This window comes from Sarcophilus harrisii, chromosome 4, assembly GCF_902635505.1.
Source record: "Sarcophilus harrisii chromosome 4, mSarHar1.11, whole genome shotgun sequence".
NCBI classification, from domain to species: domain Eukaryota; kingdom Metazoa; phylum Chordata; class Mammalia; order Dasyuromorphia; family Dasyuridae; genus Sarcophilus; species Sarcophilus harrisii.
This window is the reverse complement of record NC_045429.1, coordinates 301,311,101-301,334,375: the sequence shown is the minus strand read 5'-3', so window position 1 is coordinate 301,334,375 and position 23,275 is coordinate 301,311,101. Positions and strand designations below refer to the sequence as shown.

At 34.9% G+C, this 23,275-nt stretch overlaps 1 protein-coding gene across 6 annotated transcripts in view; it reads right to left on the bottom strand.

The window, feature by feature from the left end:
- The window catches only part of TNRC6C (trinucleotide repeat containing adaptor 6C), a 161,059-nt gene that overhangs the window by 70,557 nt on the left and 67,227 nt on the right, over positions 1 to 23,275 (bottom strand). For all 6 annotated transcript variants that reach the window (XM_031965560.1, XM_031965562.1, XM_031965561.1 and 3 more), the window contains one exon: positions 12,601 to 15,201. In XM_031965560.1, the coding sequence (XP_031821420.1) occupies positions 12,601 to 15,201 (2,601 nt within the window). The remainder of the gene's footprint in view (positions 1 to 12,600; positions 15,202 to 23,275) is intronic.

The window sequence follows — 23,275 nt, the reverse complement described above, 5'->3', positions numbered from 1 at the left end:
AAATGAAACAATGGAAAAAAAAATGTCAAATACCTTCTTGGGAAAACAACAGATCTGGAAAATAGATCTAGCAGAGGCAATCTGAGAATTATTGGACTCCTGGAAAAATATGATTGAAAAAAAGAGACTGGACACTATTTTCCAGGAAATTATCAAAGAGAACTGTCCAGAAGTCATAGGAATATAGGGTAAAATAGACATTGAAAGAAATTATCAATCACCTACTGAAAGGGATACTAAAATCAAAACACCAAGAAATATAGTGGTCAAATGCCAGAACTATCAGACGAAGGAAAAAATACTGCAAGTGGCTAGAAAAAACCAATTCAAATATAGAGGAGCCACAATAAGGATTACCCAGGATCTAGCAGCATCCACATTAAAGGATCAAGGGGCCTGGAATATGATATTCCGAAAGGCTAAGGAACTCGGTATGCAACCCAAAATAATTTACCCAGACAGAATGAGCATCTTTTTCCAGGGAAGAAGAAGGACATTCAATGAAATAAGTGAATTTCACCTATTTTTGATGAAAAAACCAGAATTTAACAAAAAGTTTGATCTACAAATATAGAACTCAAGAGAAACCTAAAAAGGTAAAAAGAAATCTTGGGAATTATATTTCTGCTATAAAGATATATAAAAAGTACATGTATACCTTGTTCTAGAAACTAGAGATGGAAAGGAAATTGTACAAGAAAAAAAGGTAAAGTGGGGATACTACATCCCACAAAGAGGCAAAGGAAACCTATTATATCTGAGTGGAGAGGGATGAATATAGTGTGTATATCTTACTGCCTGCCATCAGAACTGACTTAAAGAGAAAAATGTTAGACATATTCGATTTATGGTGAAACTTCTCCCAATTCACTGAAAAGTGGGAAGGGAAAAGTGAAAAGGGAAGGAATAAGCTAAGCAGAAGGGAATACAGAAACTGTGAGGAAAAGGAATAAGATAGGGGGAGGAACTCTAAGGCAGGGGGAGGGATACTAAAAAGAGAGGGCTGTAAGAAGCAAGTGGTGCTCACAAATTTAATACTGGGGAGGGAGTGGTAAGGGGGAAAGAAGGGAGAAAAGCATAAACAGGGGTTTAACAAGATGGCAAGTAATACAGAATTGGTCATTTTAACCATAAAGATGAATGGGCTAAATGCCCCCATAAAGAGGAAGCGGTTAGCAGAATGGATTAAAAGCCAGAATCCTACAATATGTTGTTTACATGAAACACACCTAAAGCAGGGAGATACATACAGAGTAAAGGTAAAAAGTTGGAGCAGAATCTACTATGCTTCAGGTGAAGTCAAAAAAGCAGGGGTAACCATCCTGATCTCAGATCAAGCAAAAGCAAAAATTGATCTAATGAAAAGAGATAAGGAAGGGCACTACATCTTGCTAAAGAATAGCACAGATAATGAAGCAGTATCAATATTAAACATATATGCACCAAGTGGCATAGCATCTAAATTTTTAAAAGAGAAATTAAGAGAACTGCAAGAAGAAATAGACAGCAAAACTATAATAATGGGAGAGCTCAACCTTGCACTCTCAGAATTAGATAAATCAAACCACAAAATAAATAAGAAAGAAGTCAAAGAGGTAAATAGAATACTAGAAAAGTTAGATATGATAGATCTCTGGAGAAAACTAAATGAAAGAAGTACACTTTCTTCTCAGCAGTTCATGGAACTTATACAAAAACTGACCATATATGAGGACATAAAAACTCAAACTCAAATGCAGTTAAGGCAGAAATAGTAAATGCATCCTCTTCAGACCACGATGCAATGAAAATTACATTCAACATAAAGCCAGGGGAAAACAGAACAAAAAATAATTGGAAACTAAATAATCTCATACTAAAGAATGATTGAGTGAAACAGCAAATCATAGACATAATTAATAACTTCACCCAAGAAAATGACAATTATGAGTCATCATACCAAAATGTGTGGGATGCAGCCAAAGCGGTAATAAGGGGAAATTTCATATTGCTAGAGACCTACTTGCATAAAATAGAGAAAGAGAAGGTCAATGCATTGGGCTTGCAACTAAAAATGCTAGAAAAGGAACAAATTAAAAAACCCCAGTCAAACATTAAACTTGAAATTCTAAAAATAAAAGAAGAGATAATAAAATTGAAAGTAAAAAAAAAAAAAACAAAAACTATTGAATTAATTAATAAAACTAAGAGTTGGTTCTATGAAAAAACCAACAAAATAGACAAACCCTTAGTAAATCTGATTAAAAAAAGGAAAGAGGAAAATCAAATTGTTAGTCTTAAAAATGAAAAGGGAGAACTCGCCATTAACGAAGAGGAAATTAGAGCAATAATGAGGAGTTACTTTGCTCAACTTTATGCCAATAAATTTGACAACTTATATGAAATGAAAGAATACCTTCAAAAATATAGCTTGCTCAGATTAACAGAAGAAGTAAAAATCCTAAACAGTCCCATTTTAGAAAAAGAAATAGAACAAGCTATTAACCAAGTTCCTAAGAAAAACTCCCCAGGACCAGATGGATTTACATGTGAATTCTACCAAACATTTAAAGAACAATTAACTCCAATGCTATATAAATTATTTGAAAAAATAGGGATTGAAGAAGTCCTACCAAATTCTTTTTATGACACAGACATGGTACTGATACCTAAACCAGGTAGATTGAAAACAGAGAAAGAAAATTATAGACCAATCTCCCTAATGAATATTGATGCTAAAATCTTAAATAATAAAATATTAGCAAAAAGATTAAAGAAAATCATGCCCAGGATAATACACTATGACCAGGTAGGATTTATACCAGGAATGTAGGGCTGGTTCAACATTAGGAAAACTATTAGCATAATTGACTATATCGATAACCAAACTAACAAAAACCATATAATCATCTCAAAAGATGCAGAAAAAGCATTTGATAAAATCCAACATCCATTCCTAATAAAAAACACTTGAGAGGATATGAATAAATGGACTTTTCCTTAAAATAGTCAAGAGCATATATCTAAAACCATCAGTAAGCATTATATGCAATGGGGAAAAACTGGAACCTTTCCCAGTAAGATCTGGAGTGAAGCAAGGGTGTCTATTATCACCATTATTATTTAATATTGTATAGAAACACTAGCCTCGGCAATAAGAGTTGAGAAAGAGATTAAAGGAATTAGAGTAGATAATGAGGAAACCAAACTATCACTCTTTGCAGATGATATGATGGTACTTAGAGAACCCCAGAGATTCTACTAAAAAGCTATTAGAAATAATTCCTAACTTAAGCAAAGTTGCAGGATACAAAATAAATCTCCATAAATCCTCAGCATTTTTATACATCACCAAAAAAACCAAATATAACAAAGAAAATTCCATTAAAATAACTGTTATAATAAAAATTTGGGAATTTATCTACCAAAGGAAAGTCAGGAATTATATGAGCAAAATTACAAAACACTTTCCACACAAATAAAGTCAGATTTAAATAATTGGAAAAATATTAAGTGCTCTTGGATAGGCTGAGCAAATATAATAAAGATGACAACACTCCCTAAACTAATCTATTTATTTAGTGCTATACCAATCAGACTCCCAAGAAAATATTTTAATGATCTAGAAAAAATAACAAAATTCATATGGAAGAACAAAAAGTCGAGAATTTCAAGGGAATTAATGAAAAAAAAAATCAAATGAAGGTGGCATAGCTGTACCTGATCTAAAACTATATTATAAAGCAGCAGTCACCAAAACCATTTGGTATTGGCTAAGAAATAGATTAGTTGATCAGTGGAATAGGTTAGGTTCACAAGACAAAATAGTCAATAACTATAGCAATCTAGTGTTTGACAAACCCAAAGAACCCAACTTTTGGGATAAGAATTCAATATTTGACAAAAACTGCTGGGACAACTGTAATTAGTATGGCAGAAATTAGGCATAGACCCACACTTAACACCACACAGCAGATAAGCTCAAAATGGGTCCATTATTTAGGCATAAAGAAAGAGATTATAAATAAATTAGAGAGCATAGGATAGTTTATCTCTCAGACTTGTGGAGGAGGAAGAAGGAGCAAAGAGAACTAGAGATCATTTTGACACAAAATAGAAAATTTTGATTACATCAAATAAAAAAAGCCTTTGTACAAACAAAACTAATGCAAACAAGATTAGAAGGAAAGCAACAAATTGGGAAAACATTTTCACAGTTAAAGGTTCTGATAAAGGCCTCATTTCAAAAATATATAAAGAATTGACTCTAATTTATAAGAAATCAAGCCATTCTCCAATTGATAAATGGTCAAAGATATGAACAATTTTCAGTAGATGAAATTGAAACTATTTCCATTCATATGAAAAGATTTAAGATTTTAATGAAAATGAAAACTTGAGATACCCTTTCACCTGTGAAATGGCTAAATGAAAAAAAATGAAATGTTGGGGGATAAGGGGAAAATGGGACAAATTATGCATTGTTGGTGGATTGGAATGAATCCAAACTGAGAGCAATTAATTATGCCCGGACAAAAGATCCTTTATCCAACATGTACTTATGGGTTTCTAAAAGGATCTAAAGAAGGGAAAACCTTGTTTCCAAAATGTTTGGGACCCGGGGGCTAAAACTAAAAAAGGAAATATTGGGAAATTGAAATTTGTAAAATGTTTGGAAATTTTGTTTTTCCCGGATAATTTTTGGAACCACCCTTGTGGGAAAACCAAAGAAAAAAGAACTTTTGTTTTGGGGTTTTCAAAAAACAACCGAATTAAAAAAGGGGGGTAATCTGGGAAATAAATAAACTGTTTGACCCCTTTTTTATTTAACCAATTTTAAAAGGAACTTTTGGTTTGCCCAAATCTGGGGAAAAAAAGGGGTTGCCAGGGGAGGGGAGGGGAAAAGTCAGAACAGAAGTGAGTGCAAGGGATAATGTTGTAAAAAATTACCCAGGCATGGGCTCTGTCAATAAAAAGTTATAATTATTAAAACAAACAAACAAAAAAACGACTTGAAAGTCTGGAAACCAGTCTGGCAGAAATAAGGATTCAACTAACATGTCATACCATATACTAAGATAAGCTTCATAGATCTAAAAGGTTACAACATAAGCAAATTAAATACACCATTCTACTTATATATTCTCTCTCAAATATCTTTAGTCCATTCTTCAACCTACTCACTTCTTATGACCTCTTCCACTGCACTTAAGCTAGACACAAAGATGGTCCAAGAATGCAATTTACTTCCTTACAAATATATGATGAATTCAAAATACAGAAAATATTTGGGGCATGGCCAGTATGGGAATTTGTTTTGCTTGACTACATATTTTCTATCTTCTCAATGGGGATCCCATTCTCAAGTGTCCTATGAATGGAAGATAGCAGTGTTAAATTCTTTTTTCAACACTTAAGAAATTTCTTGGGCTTGGTGTGATCAGCCCATCCTGTAAGTTTCTACCACCAAGAAGTCTACTATTTGTACCTTTGATCCTAGGCTGAATTCTAAGAACTAAAAGCCTTTGTTAATAGAGGTGAGAAATCTGAAAGAGCGACTTAGAGCTCTAATCCTAGAGGTGATGAGTGTGGTAACTAGGACAAAACCTTGTTTGGACTGTGAAGGTACATAATATGCTAAGGCTCAAGTTCTAGGCTAGGATCCTAGAGGTAAGAGGCAAGTTTGGTAAGAAGCTTGGGCACTGGATGTAATTCAAAAAAAGTCTTTGCCTGATCTCAGAGCTAAACTGCAGTATCAACATAGTACATCATGAAAGAGAAGAAGCATTAGACTCCAGGGAAAGGGAGGATATGAAAATCACTTTGGGAAAGAATGACATTACTCTTTGCATTCCTAATCATGGCAGATTTGAATAGAACTTTGCATTTCTTGAATAAAAAAAAAGGGGGGGATGGGTGGGGAAGAGATGACCCATAGTTTTTATGTTTGCGTAGAGAGGGAGAATAGACATCTATTGTAGGAGCTCATGATGACCATTAGCAAAAACATAAGTAAGAAAATAATTTCCAACTGTTAATATATATTGTACAAGACAAAGAGATAAAGAAATTATATGAAAAATCTAATAAAAGACTTTATCCTGAAGTCAATAGGAAGTCTCCAAAGCTTACCTTTGCTTTAAGAAAACCACTCTGAAGCTGATTGGAGTGGGGAAAGATTTGAGGCAAGGAGATCAATTAAAAGGCTACTACAATAGCAAAAATAAAAGGTGATACTAGGGTAGTAGCTATGAGGGCAGATGTGAAAACAAAAAGGATAAGATGGGATAATACTTTGGATAGATATGTGAAAAGTTTAGGATGAAACCAAGGTTTTGAACCTGAGTGATATCCTTGACAATAATAGGAAAGCCAGGAAAAGGGGAATATTTTGGAGGAAAGATAATGATTTCTGTTCTGGACAAGTTGAGTTGAGATGCCTGTAGGACATCCAGTTTAAGAAGTCATATTACAAATAAAAAACTCGAGAAGAGAGGAAGCATAAAGGATGTCATTAAATAAGAGTGTGATGAGAAAAAAAGATGGGCTGGTCATCCTACTAAAATTAAGATGGACATTCTGTTTGTTCCATTATGTTCCATTAATATCCACACAATGTCAAAGATAAAGGGAGAGGCCTCCAGTACATCCAAAAAGGTGGATCCTCCTATTCAAGAGAATTTATTTCCAAGAGGAAATAGATAAAAGTTTTATAGGGAGGGATATATACATGTAGGGGTTCCGATCATGTATCAATGTACCCAAAGTGTGTGAGGGTGGACTAATACCTCTTCTAAGCATTGTACATTGGAAACTAAAAAACAACAAATATAAAAGGGCTGCATTAAATCTTATTTCAATCTATTAATGACTTTTTTTAGCAGACTTTTCTTATTGATACTTTGGAAGCTTTACTAAAGGATACCAATAATTGTTTAATTGCACACAGAACAATAAAACTAATAGAAGTAAAAACACATTTGGTGCTGAAAAAGAAAAGAATTAAAGTTCATTTTTTATGTGCATAGATATGCTTACTAATCCATCTCTCACCTGAATTTCCTTTCCCCACTTCTGCCTCTCATTTCAGCCTTCTGCCCTACAAAAACAAGCTGCAACAGATATAGTGCAGCATTTCTATTTTTAGTTAGTTAGGAGGCTTAAAATAGAGACTGCTGGCTAGGACAGGTCAATGGGTTCTAGCTCTGAAGCTAAGCCATGAGAACAGCTGAAATGTTATTACAACAGAGATAGGGCTTGCTGATCTTACTTCATTCTACCTGCAGACAACACTATTTTAGGCAATATTCTTTTCCCTAAAGAATGACAGAGAGAGACAGGATGGTTTATAATTGTTAAATTGTTCAATTTTCAGCTTCTGCTACTAAGAGGAATTCTAGATAAATGCAACAGAATGACTACTTTAATACTACCAATCAAACTTTAACAATAAGACTGTGTCCACTTAAAATAAATTTTGTTCTCTGGTCTACTATAAACAGTATGAGAAAATAAGAGTGTCAGATAGCCTCAAATCTAATTCTTAGATGCCCATGAATTGTGAGTATTTTTGTCATTTTTCCGTGCCATCTTTTACGTAAAACTCCCAAACAAAACCAAAAACCTCAAACAAAAATATTTAAGAAACTATTTTTGGATCATTTAACTATATCAACATATTTCTCTTGATGTTCTTCTAGTTATCTAATTTTAAAACCTCAGAATCATTTTTGACTTTGAGTTGCCACATTTTGTCAGTGCTTTTTATCGATATCTGAGTTGCCTTTTCATTCACACTGCTGTCTTCATTATTTCTTGCTTGTACTATTTTAAAAGCCTTCTCTCACAGATCTTCCTACTTCCAATTTCTCTCCTCCCTAATCCATCCTTCATGAAGATGAGAAGTTAAAATATCAATCTTCTGTTCAAAGTTTTTGAAGAAAATATAAATGCTTAAACACGCTTCACAATCTGATTGCAAATGATCCTTCCAACTTAATTCAAATTATTCTGACTTTATATATGCTCTATTCCAGCCCTGCTACTATTGAATGATTTTGATTTCACCCTGCATGTGCCTGCTGTCATACAATCAGCAAAAGCCTACCTTACTCTCCATTCCTTGAATATCTTTCTTTCTACTTCTCTGCCCGTTGGTTCCTTCCTTCAAATTTAACATGACAAAAACATTTTTATATTATTTGTCTTCATATCATCAAATCTTAATACCTGTCACATGGTATAAAAACATGAATTTTTTTTTGACCAATCTCTCTACTTTATTCAATTCTACTCTGTACGCAAGATACACCATATCCTTTTCATTAGACAAAATTGTTTACATATCTCCAATCCTCAGTGCAGTGTTTTGTATTATAATATACCAAGGAATGTTTGCTAATAAAAAAATGATCCTATAATATTATGTAAATAACTGAAAAATATTCATATTTGAAGAAATAAGCTAACTATTGATTGAGTTACAGAATTATGCCTATCATTCCTGATGAAGAAACTAGTTAATAAAGTGAAAAACTGGAAGTTTATGTAGGAGCTAAGACAACAGTATTACAGTGGGCCAGGAGCCAGTAAATCCTGAGTTTAGATGTAGTCTCTGACATTTACTAGCTATATGATTCTGGGCAAATCATTTAACCTCTGTTTGCCTCAGTTTTCTCATCTGTAAAACAAAGATAATGATAATACCACCTAAGGTTGTTATGAAGATCAAATGAGAAAATTGTAAAGTACTTAGCACAGTGCCTGGCACATAATAAATGCTATATAAAGGCTAGCTATTACTATCTGTAGTAGCATTTTCATTTATGTTAATGCAATTATGGTATTAGCAATATTTTACTTTCATATAATTTTGCCAGATAAGACTCACCTATGATTTCAGGACAGTATTATCTTGTTTACTAGTTTGAATCCTCAAAGGATTCCCCCCAAATCCTTTTTTCTGAGTATGAATTAAAAATCCATGTATATATTCTACTCTCTTCCCCACTCCCACATATATTTATTTTTCTGAATTCAAGTCAAATAGGCAATAACTTAAAGATCTTACTGATAGTCTGCTTAATAATGTGGGGGAACTACAACTATGCTGTAATAACATTAATTTCGAGGTGCTAGGCACTGGTCTAAGTGCTGGGGATACAAAGAAAGGCAAGAACAATCCTTGTTTTCAAAAAGTTTATAGTCTAATGAAGGATATATTGTGTAAGTAGATGCATAAAAGATACCTGGAGTCAGTAGGAGATAACCTTAAGGGAGGAAGGTTTTGGCAGTTGAAGAATTGAGAGGGTACTCTTGGAATTTGAGCTGAGTCTTGAAAGAAGGCAGATGAGGCAGAGGAAAGAAGAGCATTTTAGGCCTGAGGGTACAGTAGGAACAGTTTGGCTCAATCATTAAATTCATGAAAGGGCCTAAATTTAAATGTAAAATGGAAAGACAGAAATGAATCAAGTCATGAAGAACTTTAAATAACAAATTATACTTGTTTTTGGAGGTAAAATAGAATCACTAGAATTTGTTAGGAGATGGGAAGAACAGGATAGAACACATGATAAGACCTGCATTTTGGGCAAATGATTTTGGTTCTTGAGTAAAGCAGGGATTGAGGTGGGGCAGAATAAGAAGCAGGGAGATAAAATAGGCGATTATTGTGAGAAGTGATGAGAGCTTGGTGGATATATCAATGAAGAGAGTGGGATCTATTGAAGGAACTGAGGCTAAGGTAAAAGGATATACAAGGTGATAGTGAGAGTTGAGGAAGACATGACATTATGAAATGGGTGATTGATGATACCCTTAAGAATAATAAGTTCAGAAGAGGGGTAGGTATGAAGGGAAATAGATCCCCTGTTGACTAATCAATATATATTTACCAAGTACCTATTATATATTAGTATTGTACTAACTGCTGCAAATATAAATTAAAAAATGAATTTTTAGATATATTAAGTTTGAGATGCCTTCAGTTTGAAACATCCATTAGGCAGTTGATGAGGGAAATAGAACTTGACATATTGATCATAGAGATATTTGAACCCATAAAACCTGATGAGATTACATCTGAGCTAGTATATAGAAAAAAAAGGTCCAGGACAGAGACCGTGGTCACAATTATCATACATGATATGAAAAAGCAAAGGAGATTGCAAAAAAACAGAGTGAGAGGAAGAGAATCAAGTATTCTCAAAGTATCACAAAAGTCAAAGAGGAGAAAGTATCCAAGAAAAGAATTTTGGCAAATGCTGAGAAATGCATAATGAGGTTTGAATATAGGCCATTAGATCTGACAATTAAAAGATCACTGGTAAATTTTTGAAGAGAGTGATTCAGTTGAATGAATTTGGAAATGAGGCTTTTGAGCAAATCTTCTTTGTTTATCTTCAATTTCTATGAGTAACAATTTTAGTACAAAATCTCAATTTAGGCTGAATACAGAATTTTATAAAGCAAAAGTATGAAGGTGACTATAGGTACTGCAACAGACTAAATGGAATGATTAAAACCCAGTTTCATCTAGATGAGGGATTCTTAACCTGGGATTATGAACTTTTTTTGCTTATTCTTTTAATAATTGTATTAGAATGGATTTGGTTTCCTTGGTAATTTTATGTATTTTATGAATTTAAAAACATTGTTCTGAGAAGAGGTCCACAGGCTTGACCAGATTGTCCACAACACCAAGAAGAATAAGAACACTTGATCTAGGGCATCTCTTTGAAAGAAGACAGTAGAAAGGAAACAAATGACTAATAAATATTCTTATAAATCAGACCCACGTTAAGGGATTTCTAAAGACCCATAAACAGTCTTTATTTAAAATTACATCTGGAAGATCATTTAAATAAATCGGATATGCAACTAAAAAAGCAACCCAATTAATCAAAAAATCCCAATGAAATATAAAAATGGCAATTCTAAAAAAAAAAATCAATGAAAAGAAAAATGAAAATATTGTACTAATAAATAAAACTAACATTAAAAAAGGCAAATAAATTAGCTTATGGAGTTTAATCCCATCACTAGGACAGAATAAGAGATTTATGAGTTCTTGTCAAACAACTCTAGTGATTAAAGTTAGGATGTGCTGAGTCCCTGTAGTAGTTGTAAAGAGCTCAATTACTGATACTAGTGCTTAGTCTCATGGAAAATTTCATTGTAAGTACCAGGAGATTAATAAAATCCACTGCCACCTGCTACTAACTATATTTTCCTATCTCAAAGGAGTTATAAGAAATAGGAAGTTAACAATGAAAATGGACAATGCATAATTTAATTTAAATACAAACAAGTAAAGCAAATTACTTTTTTGCAGTACCATACCAGTTCCTATAATATAATAAATTCTTTTTTGTTTGGCACTTTCCTTTCAGTCTGATGCCTTAACCTGTGGCCCTTAAGAACAAATAAATATAGTAAATCCATTAAGATTAAAATGTTAACCATAGACTAATAGTAACATTTTCAAAAAAGTGGGTATAGAGCAAAATTCTCTTTAAGAACATTCATTTTTCTTGTAAAATAAATAAAAACCCTTAAACAATTCTGTCATCAGAAATGTTTTTGTTGGCATTTGATTTTCTTATGGAAAGAAATTTTCAGACAATATAAAATAAGAAAAAAATTATATGGTATTTTCTGCCTGGCCTAGCAATAGAGGTAAGCGATAAAGAGGTAAGATACTGGACTATGACAATTAAACAATATGACATCTATATAGCATTTTAAGATTCATAAAATACTTTTCATAATCTTTATTTGATTCATTATTAGCTTTGTGATTTTAGGAAAACTACAAATTCTCTGGGACTTATTAGTATATACCTTTTTATAGTTTTGAGAACCAATTAAATGTAAAGTATTATTATTTTACTCCTTTCTCTTCAAAATCTTTGCTGTATTGTTCCTGAATAAAAGAGAATCTATTTTTCTTATTAAGGTAAGAATGGCCACAAATATAACTTGTTATCACCTTGATAATTTCTATGACTGAGATAAGAGATAACAAATGTATTGTAACAAAGTTGCCAACTAGTGTTGGTACCAGATTAAAATTGGGAAAAGCTTAACAAAATAAATAAATACAGATAGATAAGAGATAACATAATGTCTTCTATTTGAATCTGACACTAGTGTTCTAAATCATGGGGAAAAAAAATCTCAAGATATAGTAGAATTCTAGGGGAAAAAAGTCAAGATATATTAGAGGCTTTGTTACCATTAACATGATTTTTATTTCAAAAGACAAAAGGTTAACACTAGCTAGATTGTATAAAATGCATGTAACTTTCCTGTGATTGGTTTATTTGAATAAAAAAAGACGTCCATAAATCGTCACTAAAATTATACAAATGAAATCGTTTGTTTTAGTGGATGTTCTTAACTTTTAGTGGAAGGATTACTTTGTGTTTTTAAAAACATTAATATTAACTACAGAGGGATATGGGAAATCACAGATATAGAAGCACCTTTGCAATTCTTTGTATTTCAAAAAAAGAAATTAAATGTCTTTTGATACATCACACTGTATTTGTACTTGTATACTATATGTACTGAGATGAAAAATATTTTCTATTTTCAGAGAGTATAAAACATTCTTCATACCTGGACCAAGCAGTGGAGATCGATTGAGCTGAGTGCTTGACTGGTGTGATGGTAGATTTTCAACCATGTTTGTGTTGCTACTGGTGGTGGTGGTGGTGGTAGTGGTATTGGTTGTGGTACTGCTCTGGATTACAGGATTGTTTCTATCCCACATGTTTACAGTTTTATTGTTGTAGTTGCTGGGGTCACCCCAAGCTGAGGTACCATCATCAATTTCCATCTTACGTCGAATGGAAGGGGGAGAAGGTTCTTCCCAACCTGTAGCCTCGCTAATGTCCTTCTGTTTGGCTGGTACTGGCCCACAAACCCATCCTGATCCCGTCTGTTTAACAGAAGCAGCTCCTCCCCAGTTACTCACATTGTTGTCTGGGGGTTTGTTAGACCAGTTTTGCTGGGGACCAGGCTTTAAAGATTCTCCCCAATTTGTACCTGGATTAATCTTAGCATTTGTGCTACTACCCCATCCACTGGTCCCAGATCTTGTATCATTCCAACCAGAACCTGATCTATTATTGTCAGTATCCCATCCTGACCCATTCTTTTTTCCATCACTCAAATTTCCAAGGGCAGATGATGAATCTGTCCAATCTCCCGCCCCTGAAGTCCAGCCTGGATTGGACTTTTGTCCATCTCCCCAGTTTTGAGATTTGGGTTTCTGAGGTTCACCCCAGGTGGGTGATTTGTCCCCCTGATTTACAGTCCCACTCCAAGCATGGCCACTTTTGGCAGCAGCATTATTGACAGCAGTAGAGCTTATTGAGTCCCCCCAACCCCCGAGGCCATTTGGTGCTTTGTTGTTATCTCCCCAACCTGTATTTGCTGGAACAGCAGCAGAGGGCGAGTTAACCCACCCAGATACTGAAGAGGTATTTGTACTGTTCATGATGGACCCATCATTCTTGCCCCCTGAGTTTGAAGGCTGAGTAGTTGCACAACCCCAGGCCTCTGTCCCATTGTCATTTTTTCGTTCAGACCTTGGGGATTCCTCAAATTCCCAGGCAGTGTTTTGCTTTACAGGTGTCTGTCCCCAACCAGTATTGGATAGTACTCTTGGATCAAGGTCATTCCTTGGCAACTGGACTTGCCCTTGGTCTATAATTCCTTTATCTCTCCGTCGGTTTTCTCCAACTCCTTCCCTCCCAGTGTTTCCTTCATTTTGACTTCCAGAACTGTCATTACTTCCTTCACTTGTTGCAGTGCCAGAAGTGCCAGCTTTGGCCCAAGAGTTCAGTTGTTCATTGCCCTGTTGTATGGCAGGATTCTGGTTGATAACACTAGGGTTATCCCACCCCATTGTTCCTTTCCCACTGATGTCACTATTGGAATGCTGGTTTGGGGGCTTTCCCCATTCCCCATTCATACCACTTGAGGTGCTACGGCTTGAGTGGCCCCAAGCTCCAGAATGCATATTACTAACACCATTGCTGCCATTGCCCCTTCCCCAGGCAAGAACTCCAGGACCAGCAGGAGGCCCCGAATCCCATGCATTTGCTCCATTCCCTTCCTTCTGCACAGCTGGATCTATTCTGCTGGATCCATTTTGTTTAGCACTTAATGCTGAGTTCACAGTGTCTCCATTCCCCTGACTGAACCCAGAATTATTATTTCCTGTGGCAGGATTACTTGGGGACATCCCCCACACTGAACTGCTAATTCCTTCACCACTGCCCCCACTGACTTGAGAAACTGATGATCCATTAGCACCAGGAAGGCCTTGCAGGTGGGGTGGGATGATGGCCCCTATTCCAACAGCCATCCCCCAATTCGGCAGTCCATTTGTCTGCATTGCATTGATAGAGTTTGATGAAGAGTTCATAGGGTTAGTGTTATTTGGTCCATCAGTGTTAAGGTTCTGAGGTTGTACGCTGAAAGACACATTCTGAGAAGTGGACGTTTGTGGTTCTGTGCTCTCTTGAGGCAGCAAGTTTCCCCAAGCACCTAAAGTGCTTGTTGGGTTCCCATTTTGGTTGCCCATATTTTGACCTATGGCACCGACTGGACTGCAAATACTGGAAGGGTTGCCTGTTGCCACAGTTCCTTCATGTCCAAGTACAGGCCAGGCAGCTGGGTTGGCATTGGGATTAAGGTTAAGATTAATGCCAGCATTTGAGTTGGAAGTACTCCAGCAGTTCTGACTTCGACTATCTCCAATCATATTGTCCATTTTCCCATCCCCACCACTAATAGAGCAGTGAGCTAGATTAGAGTTGGAGCCTGTGGTCACACCCCATACTCTGGATGAATTTCCATTACCATTTGCTCCACCTGCTCCAAGGGCACTCTGATTAGAAGTGCTTTGGACGAGTGCTCCATTTGCGCCATTATTGCCATTATTTTTTTTTGTATGTCCAGTGAAGTTGCCGTGGGCACTCCCTGTAGCCATGCTACTGTTCTCTGGGCCACAGCTGGAGGCAGAGTCAATGTCTGTAGTACATTCTGAAGCAGATTCAGTCTCAGTTATTGTAATAGAAGGCCACGCCTCCTTGTCAGTCCTGTCTATTATCACTTTATCCCAGGTGCAGTTGGCTTCACTTCTGAAAGTAGGCTGCTGTCCCCAGTGGGAATTTTCATACTGGTCTACCAATCCACCATGACTGAGATCTGAAAAAGATTAAATAAGAGCTAAAATTAGGCTTTTTTGAACAATGCCAGTGAACCAAGTTTTTTAATCTGTTAAGGGGACTTCTGAATTTCTGATATTTAGACTTTGAATTATGAATGACAATTATTATAAATCAGTAGTTTCTAATCTAAGTAAGAAGACTGTTTTTGAAGGGAAAAATATTATGACCTCCCTTCTCCATAGTAGTATTTTGTGCTATTTGTAATCTCAAAAAAACCCCCCAAAAAACAAAAAAACACCATGATAAACATTAAGTATGATAATAGCAAATATTTATATAGCATTTACATATTTCCAGGTGAAAATTAAATGAGAGAATGATGGTAGACATTTAGTACAGTTGCTAAGTGCCTTATCATCATTATTTCATTTAATTGTCACAAAAACCTTAGGAGGTAAGTGCTATTATTATTCCCATTTTATTGATGAAGAAATTGAGGCAAACAGGTTAAATGACTTGCCCAGGATTATATAGCTAGTGAGTATCTGAGGTCACATTTGAACTCCTGGATTAGTGTACCACGAATTTAGCAAGTCTTTAATATGAATATATATTTTATCATATTCAATTGTAATTATGTGAATTTATAAAAAATTATCGACAGATATTATTCAGTCTATAGAGGGTGTATTTATGTATTTTTAATGAGTTAGATGACAGATCCCTTATAATTCCACAACCTCTAGGTCTTTGGCCCTCGTGTTGAAAACTAGTGCTATAAATCTTTTAAAGAAAAAGTTTAAGCTACAGTCTTCTTGACTTATACATTCTGACTATGATAATGCTAAATTTCTGTCTCGAAATGCAGTGTTGTATGATATTGATATAAGACTGGCCTCTGAGTTACAAAGACTTAAAATCGAGGCCTGTCAGTGACATATAATAGCAGTATGATCTATGCAAGTCACACTGAACCTCTCAGAGTTTTTGGCAACATTGAAAGATTATATGTTGCAGAGCAAATACAAATCTGCACTAATTAAGGAAATTTCCTGAACTAATGAAATCACATTATCAGGTGAAATTTTTTTTTTCTTGTTTTATGTTATACTTCTTGGGGTATATAATAGTTCTTTGGATTTTCTAGTTAATTCTTAATTTTCAGATTAAAATCAGATTACCAAAAAATTCCTCAGGGCAGAGGCTACTTTTTGTCTGCTTTACAAATATTTGATCCTCACAGCAACCCTTTGAGGTAAGTACCGTTATTATCTTCATTTTACAGTTGAGGAAACTGAGGCAAACAGAAGTTAGGTGACTTGCTTAGGGTCACATGGCTATTAAGTGTTTAAGGCCAGATTTGATTTCAAGCAGCAGCAGCTACTTCTTGAACACATTAAGCACTTAATATTTGCTGTATTATTCAAGAACTATATTAAAAAATACAAGTCATATGCTGCTCTTCATCATTATCTCAGGATATGGAAGGGATAAAAAGCAGCAGGACAGAGCTTAGATTTATTTGCACATATGGTTTATTCTTAATTCCCATTATGTTGGATGAGTTTACACTGATAACTCAGTTACAAAATGTCCTAAAAATAATTTGCAATTTATTTGAGTTATCACAGCAAACAAAAAATGTGGATTGTGTGCTTCAGCTAAAAACAGGAAATTATATGTTTTTCAAAGAGTGGACCCTGTTCGGTCTGTAGACCTAGCTGAGACACCTCTGTCCCTTCACTGCCTTTTCTCTTACTGTCTCTACCATGCTGGAATGCAAATGTGTTGAATCTGGTGAATAATCTGGTGAATTTCTACTCATTTGGATTCTCTTCCTTCTCTCTACAGGCTTTTTTTTTTTTTTTTTAAATCTATCAACCCATATAACAAAATACTGGATTTGATGCTTCTGGCTTCATCTTATTCCTATAGCAGATCAAGCACATAAGCTCCTTTCACTGTTTTAAAAATTACAATCATTTATTGCTTTTAATTCGAAATAATTACAAGCTAGCCTCTGTGCTTTTTGGTTTATACTATTTGTTTAATATACTTCATCATTATGTGTACATATGCTAGTTTGACTCATTTTTAAATTGGTTTAATCTTACAAGTGAAAGACATTCTCTCTTTAAAAAAAAATACAAGCGATACTATTACCTTTAATATAGACACATGCCAAGACTTACTCAACAAAGTTTTTAATACGTTTATCTCACTTAATTAGTAATGGTGTAGTTTGTATGACAATATAGCTAGCTCACATTAGTGGTAATAATGAATTCCCCCCTGAAATAGTCACTTTATTGAACTCCAATTGTATATTTCCATATATCTGGAACCAATGATCATATTTTACAGAATTATGTATTTCAATAATGTAAATACAAATACATTTTATCACTCTAGAGAATTTATCACACACTAATCAAAAGATTGGCCGTTTTAAAATCCCCTAATTTATTCTGAGTAATTCTACATACATTAATCTTCTCTAACCTTCCAATAAGTCATTTCTTAAGTGCAGCTCCACTAGGGGCTACATCAAGGAAACATATAAGACTCCTTGGTTTACAAATATTCTAAACACTGTGTGCTTTTTATCAAAAGATAAAGGATTTAATAAATACTTACTATGTACCAGGCACTATGATAAATATTAAGGATACAAAACTAAAAGCAAGCAAGCTTATTCATCAAAATGATCCGTTATTTCCTAGCAAGAGCTATACAATTTCTACTAAACACTGTTTTTTATTTACAAGTTTTTTTCAGTTCAAATGCTAATTGCTGAAGGGCTTTCCTGATCTCTCTTCTCCCTCTCAGCATCCCCAGTTGCTAGATATACAGATATCTTGTATCTATTTTTCTATATATCTTGTAGATACATATTTTGTGCATGCTATAATTTCTTTAAAGGTAGGGACTATTTCTTTTCTTTTGTTTTTGTTTTTTGATTAGGGCATAGTTATGTGATACTAGAAGGGTCTCTTGGACACCTCCATTAGTGCATTGTAGTCTATCAGTAGCCAAACAAAGGGTGAAACAGGAGTTTGTGGTTCTACTGGGATGACTATTCCTCAAATATACTTTAATTAAATTGAATTTACCAGTCTGATACTTAATATTTGGGACATTCTAAAAGTTACTTGGCAATATATTTAGAGAGTAACTAATAGTAGATATAATTAACACTTGGGATACCCAACACACAGGTAAGCAGTCATTTCATAGCTTAAGTTTGTCCATCAAATATACAAAGGGCCCAGAATAACAATTCCAAGAATATTACAATTTTTTTCTAGTAAATAAGATTTAGTTGTTCTTAGAATATCATAAAGCTGCTTCCTTAAAGCCTTAAAAGCATAAATCTTCTGTGGGTAGATTTATAAAAATAATCTTTATTTCATGAAAATTTACTCAGGTAATTGCATAGGAACAGGAGAACTATGTAACAAATCCTTGATCTCAAAGATATGTGGAACATTTTTTATTTTGATAAAATTCTGAAAAAAAAAAAAAAGGTCTAACTCAAATAATTTATCTTAGAATTTTGTGGAACAATTCATGTTGCTGCTATAATCATCTTTCAACTATAGCTATTTAGAAAAACCAGGGTTCTAAAGGCCAGTAAAGGAAAAAAGCTTGGTGAAAAAGGAAATGACTACAAAAGGAAATAACTTTAGCACTTCTATCCTGCCTCTATCAGAGATAGGATATATTATTATTGCTACTCTTTCTCATAGTAGAAACTCATATTGATATGACCTTGTTAGTTTAAAAAAATGCTTTTTTGTACAACTTTGTGAGCAATGTAATTTAAACTTTATCTTTTTCCTCATTCATAAATTGGGTAGAGGGGAGGAGAGATAAATGAGATAATGTGCCCATGATTAGGAAGACCTTGGACTTCAAGTTCAGGGGTTCTTCCACTACAGGAGACTGCCACTCTGCTTTTACCTCCTTAGAATATCTGTGAACCCTGGACAGGTAACATGCTGGGGAAAAACAAAACAAAACAAAAAGTACCTGCCTTACTCTAGGTTCAGAGATTACTACCTCTATTTATTGATTTTATCCATGCTGATTTTCTGACTTCAGATACTGATTCTATAGAATTAAGGTACTAATGTCATATTTTGAGTCTAAGCTGACATTCCCAAATTTGATAAGTTGCCTCAATCATATTCCAGTATGACATCAGCCCTGAAGCCCATTTGTTCAATTTAATTCAGTTCAACACCATTTATTGATACCTTACTGTGTGCTACGTATAAGAATACAAAGCCCTTGTCCTTAGGCACTTACATTGTACTGGTGAAGGAAAATAAAATGTAAATAAAGTAATTTCAGAGGGGTGTGTGTGTGTGTTTGTGTGTATGTGTGTGTTCATTGACAACAGAGGGGGAGATGAGGAAAGCTTTTCTAAATAAAGTGACACTTGGAAAGAGGTAGTTATTCCAAGAGCAAAAAGAAAAATAAATCATTTCAGACATAGGAAACAAGTATGATATATATGGAGAATAGTAAAGTAGGCCAATTTAGCTGGAACACTCTGTTGTGTGTGTGTTTGTGTGTGTAATAACATGAAACAAGTCTGGAAAGGCAGTTTGAGGCTAAATATGAAGGGCTTTAAATACCAAATATGGATAGCAGAGAGCCACTGAGATTTTTTGAACAGGAGAATAACATGGTCATTTTTGCACTTTTAGTTGGCAGCTATGTGGAAGATGGACAAGAAAAGGGAGAGACTGGAGCCCTACATTCCTTTCTAAAATATATAGAGAATTGACTCTAATTTATAAGAAATCAAGCCATTCTCCAATTGATAAATGGTCAAAGGATATGAACTGACAATTTTCAGATGATGAAATTAAAACTATTACTACTCATATGAAAGAGTGTTCCAAATCACTATTGATCAGAGAAATGCAAATTAAGACAACTCTGAGATACCACTATACGCCTGTCAGATTGGCCAGAATGACAGGGAAAGATAATGCAGAATGCTGGAGGGGATGTGGGAAAACAGGGACACTGATACATTGTTGGTGGAATTGTGAATACATCCAGCCATTCTGGAGAGCAATTTGGAACTATGCCCAAAAAGTTATCAAACTGTGCATACCCTTTGATCCAACAGTGTCTCTACTGGGCTTATACCCCAAAGAGATACTAAAAAAGGGAAAAGGACCTGTATGTGCCAAAATGTTTGTGGCAGCCCTGTTTGTAGTGGCCAGAAGCTAGAAAATGAATGGATGCCCATCAATTGGAGAATGGTTGAGTAAATTGTGGTATATGAATGTTATGGAATATTATTGTTCTGTAAGAAATGACCAGCAGGACGAATACAGAGAGGATTGGCGAGACTTACATGAACTGATGCTGAGTGAAATGAGCAGAACCAGGAAATCATTATATACCTCAACAGCGATACTGTATGAGGATGTATTCTGATGGAAGTGGGTTTCTTCAACAAAGACAAGATCTAACTTAGTTTCAATTGATCAAGGATGGACAGAAGCAGCTACACCCAAAGAAAGAACACTAGGAATGAATGTAAACTGTTTGCATTTTTGTTCTTCTTCCCAGGTAATTTATACCTTCTAAATCCAATTCTCCCTGAGCAACAAGAAAACTGTTTGGTTCTGCACACATATATTGTATCCAAGATCTACTGTAATCTATTTAACATGTATAGGATTGCTTGCCATCTTTGGGGAGAGGGTGGAGGGAGGGAGGGGAAAAATCGGAACAGAAGTGAGTGCAAGGGATAATGTTGTAAAAAATTACCCTGGCATGGGTTCTATCAATAAAAAGTTATTTAATTAAAAAAAAAAATAAAAAAAGAGAAGATTAAATTGTAAAAAAAAAAAAAAAAAAAAAAAGCCCTTCCTTTGTTCTCCTTAAATTAGTGCCTTCTTTCTAAGATTACCTCCAGTTTATTCTATATAAATCTTTTATACATAGCTGCTTGCATGTTGTCTCTTCCATTAGACTATGAATTCCTTGAGAATAGGGACTGGGCTTTTGATTGTCTGTTTTGGGGATCTTTCTTTGTATAATCAGTGCTTAGTTGATAGGTTGGAAATGATAAGAACCTGGCTGCAGTATGAGTATAGAGGAGATGAATTTGAGACAGGAAGTTGGAATTAATAAGACTTAGCAATTGTTTGGGTGTGAAGAAAGATCTTAAAGTTATGTATGTGGATAATTGAAAGGATGGTAGTATCCTTAACAAAAATAAGGAAGTTAGGAAGAAGCATAGGTTTGGGGGGAAAGATGAGTTCTATTTTAGATGTGCTGAATTTGAAGTAGCCATGGATCTTCAAAGTGGAGAAGTACAACGTGAACCAGTTATGATGGGAGACAAGAACTTTAGAAGAGATACTTGAACAGGGTATTTAGATGTATAAGTCATTTGTATAGGAGATAATTGAAGCCACATAAACTGATAAGATTACCAAGTTTTAAAGGGAGAAAAGATACTAAGAAAGATTCCTGAATATTTGATGACCATGAGATAAAGGCAATATAACAAGAAGGCTACCTTGGAATGAGAAAGAGCTGTGTTCAAATCCTATCCAATATAGATGAACTCTGTGACTCATGAGCAAGTTACAATTTCTCTGGGCCTCAGACAACTCTAAGTTGCCTCTAAGGACACTCTAAATTGCCACTCTGCATGTGTTGTGGGAGACTCTACATACTCTTTGAGTTCCCAAACTAAATCACAGATCCATATTACCGTCTATACTTGTCCCACTCAACTTAAAGACCAAACCAAATAACAACAACAAAAAAAAAACAAGTATATGTTCTTCATCAGGAAGAGCTTAACATATTTGTATAAAACAGTTCACTTATAAGAGTCAAGACCTATCAGTAGCAGTTATGTTGAAAATAAAACAAAATAAAAACTATAACTGCATAAAATGAACTATTCTATCTAGCTACTTCTATAATGAAAAGGTATGGAATATATGGGGAAATCTTGATGTTTTAAAACTTTTAGCCTAAAACATTTGTAAATTCAAATTTAATGCTTCACTGGCTTCCCTACATTCTCATAGGAATGAGAAAGTGAATCCCTCAGATTTTACCTCTGATCAATCACATTATCTCTGCCACATACAGCTCTGACACTATACTGACAGTGTCTCAATGAGTTAAGGGAACAGAGAAACACTGGAACTATAAAGCACATAGATTTGATTAGATAAACCAATTTCTGCTCGTGGTTCAGCTTCTTTTCCATTTCAGCCTGGCAAGAATGTGCTAATTCCAATTAAAGGCAACTGATCAAATTATAATAAAGCAGAAAAATCTTCCCAAATAAATTGGGCATCTTTAAGGAGCCCTAGTGAAAGAAGATGGAAGGATGGAAGTGGTGTTCTCTTCTTTAACATATAATGGTTCTCTCTGGAAGCAGGTTTCTTGGGGAGGTTTTCTGGAGGCATCCATAGTTTCAGTTCAGAGTAATAATCACTCCAAATACAGCCAGATGATAAAATCCAAACGTTTATTTCTCCAAGAGCTCTTGCAGCTTGTCCTTTGCCTCTGCTTTCTTCAGCCTCCAGCCAGCATAAAGGTAGAAGATGGCATGAATCTGACTCCACCTCCAAGAGTGAGCTTGTGGGCTTCCTCCCAGAGTGCTCCTTTCCGACTCCTGGCAATGTTCTGAACTGACTCTGACTAACTCACTGAAGCTCTTTTTATGCTTGGTGTAAAAGGTTGACTTCTCTTCCGAGAGTGGGATTATGGGTTTCTGACTTGTGAATTTCATAGTGAAAATTGACTTCTGAATCTCCCAAAAGTGTGAACTCCAATGAGAACTTAAATACATTAGTGAGCTAGAGAATTTGCTAAGTACCATGCTAAATTAGGCAACTGACTTATTACTTTGTAAGGATAACAGTCTCATTGTCAGCCATGCTCTTTCAGTGTCAGATGTTTCTTAAATCTTCTCCTTTGTTTCCAGATTTTTCTCTTTTTCTGTTTCTCTCTGATGGACAAGGCGAATATGGTTTGTTGGTACCCATCTGATTCCTTCTCCACCTGTAGAGACACAAGCAAACCCTCTTCTCTCCAAGCAGTTAACCTCTCTG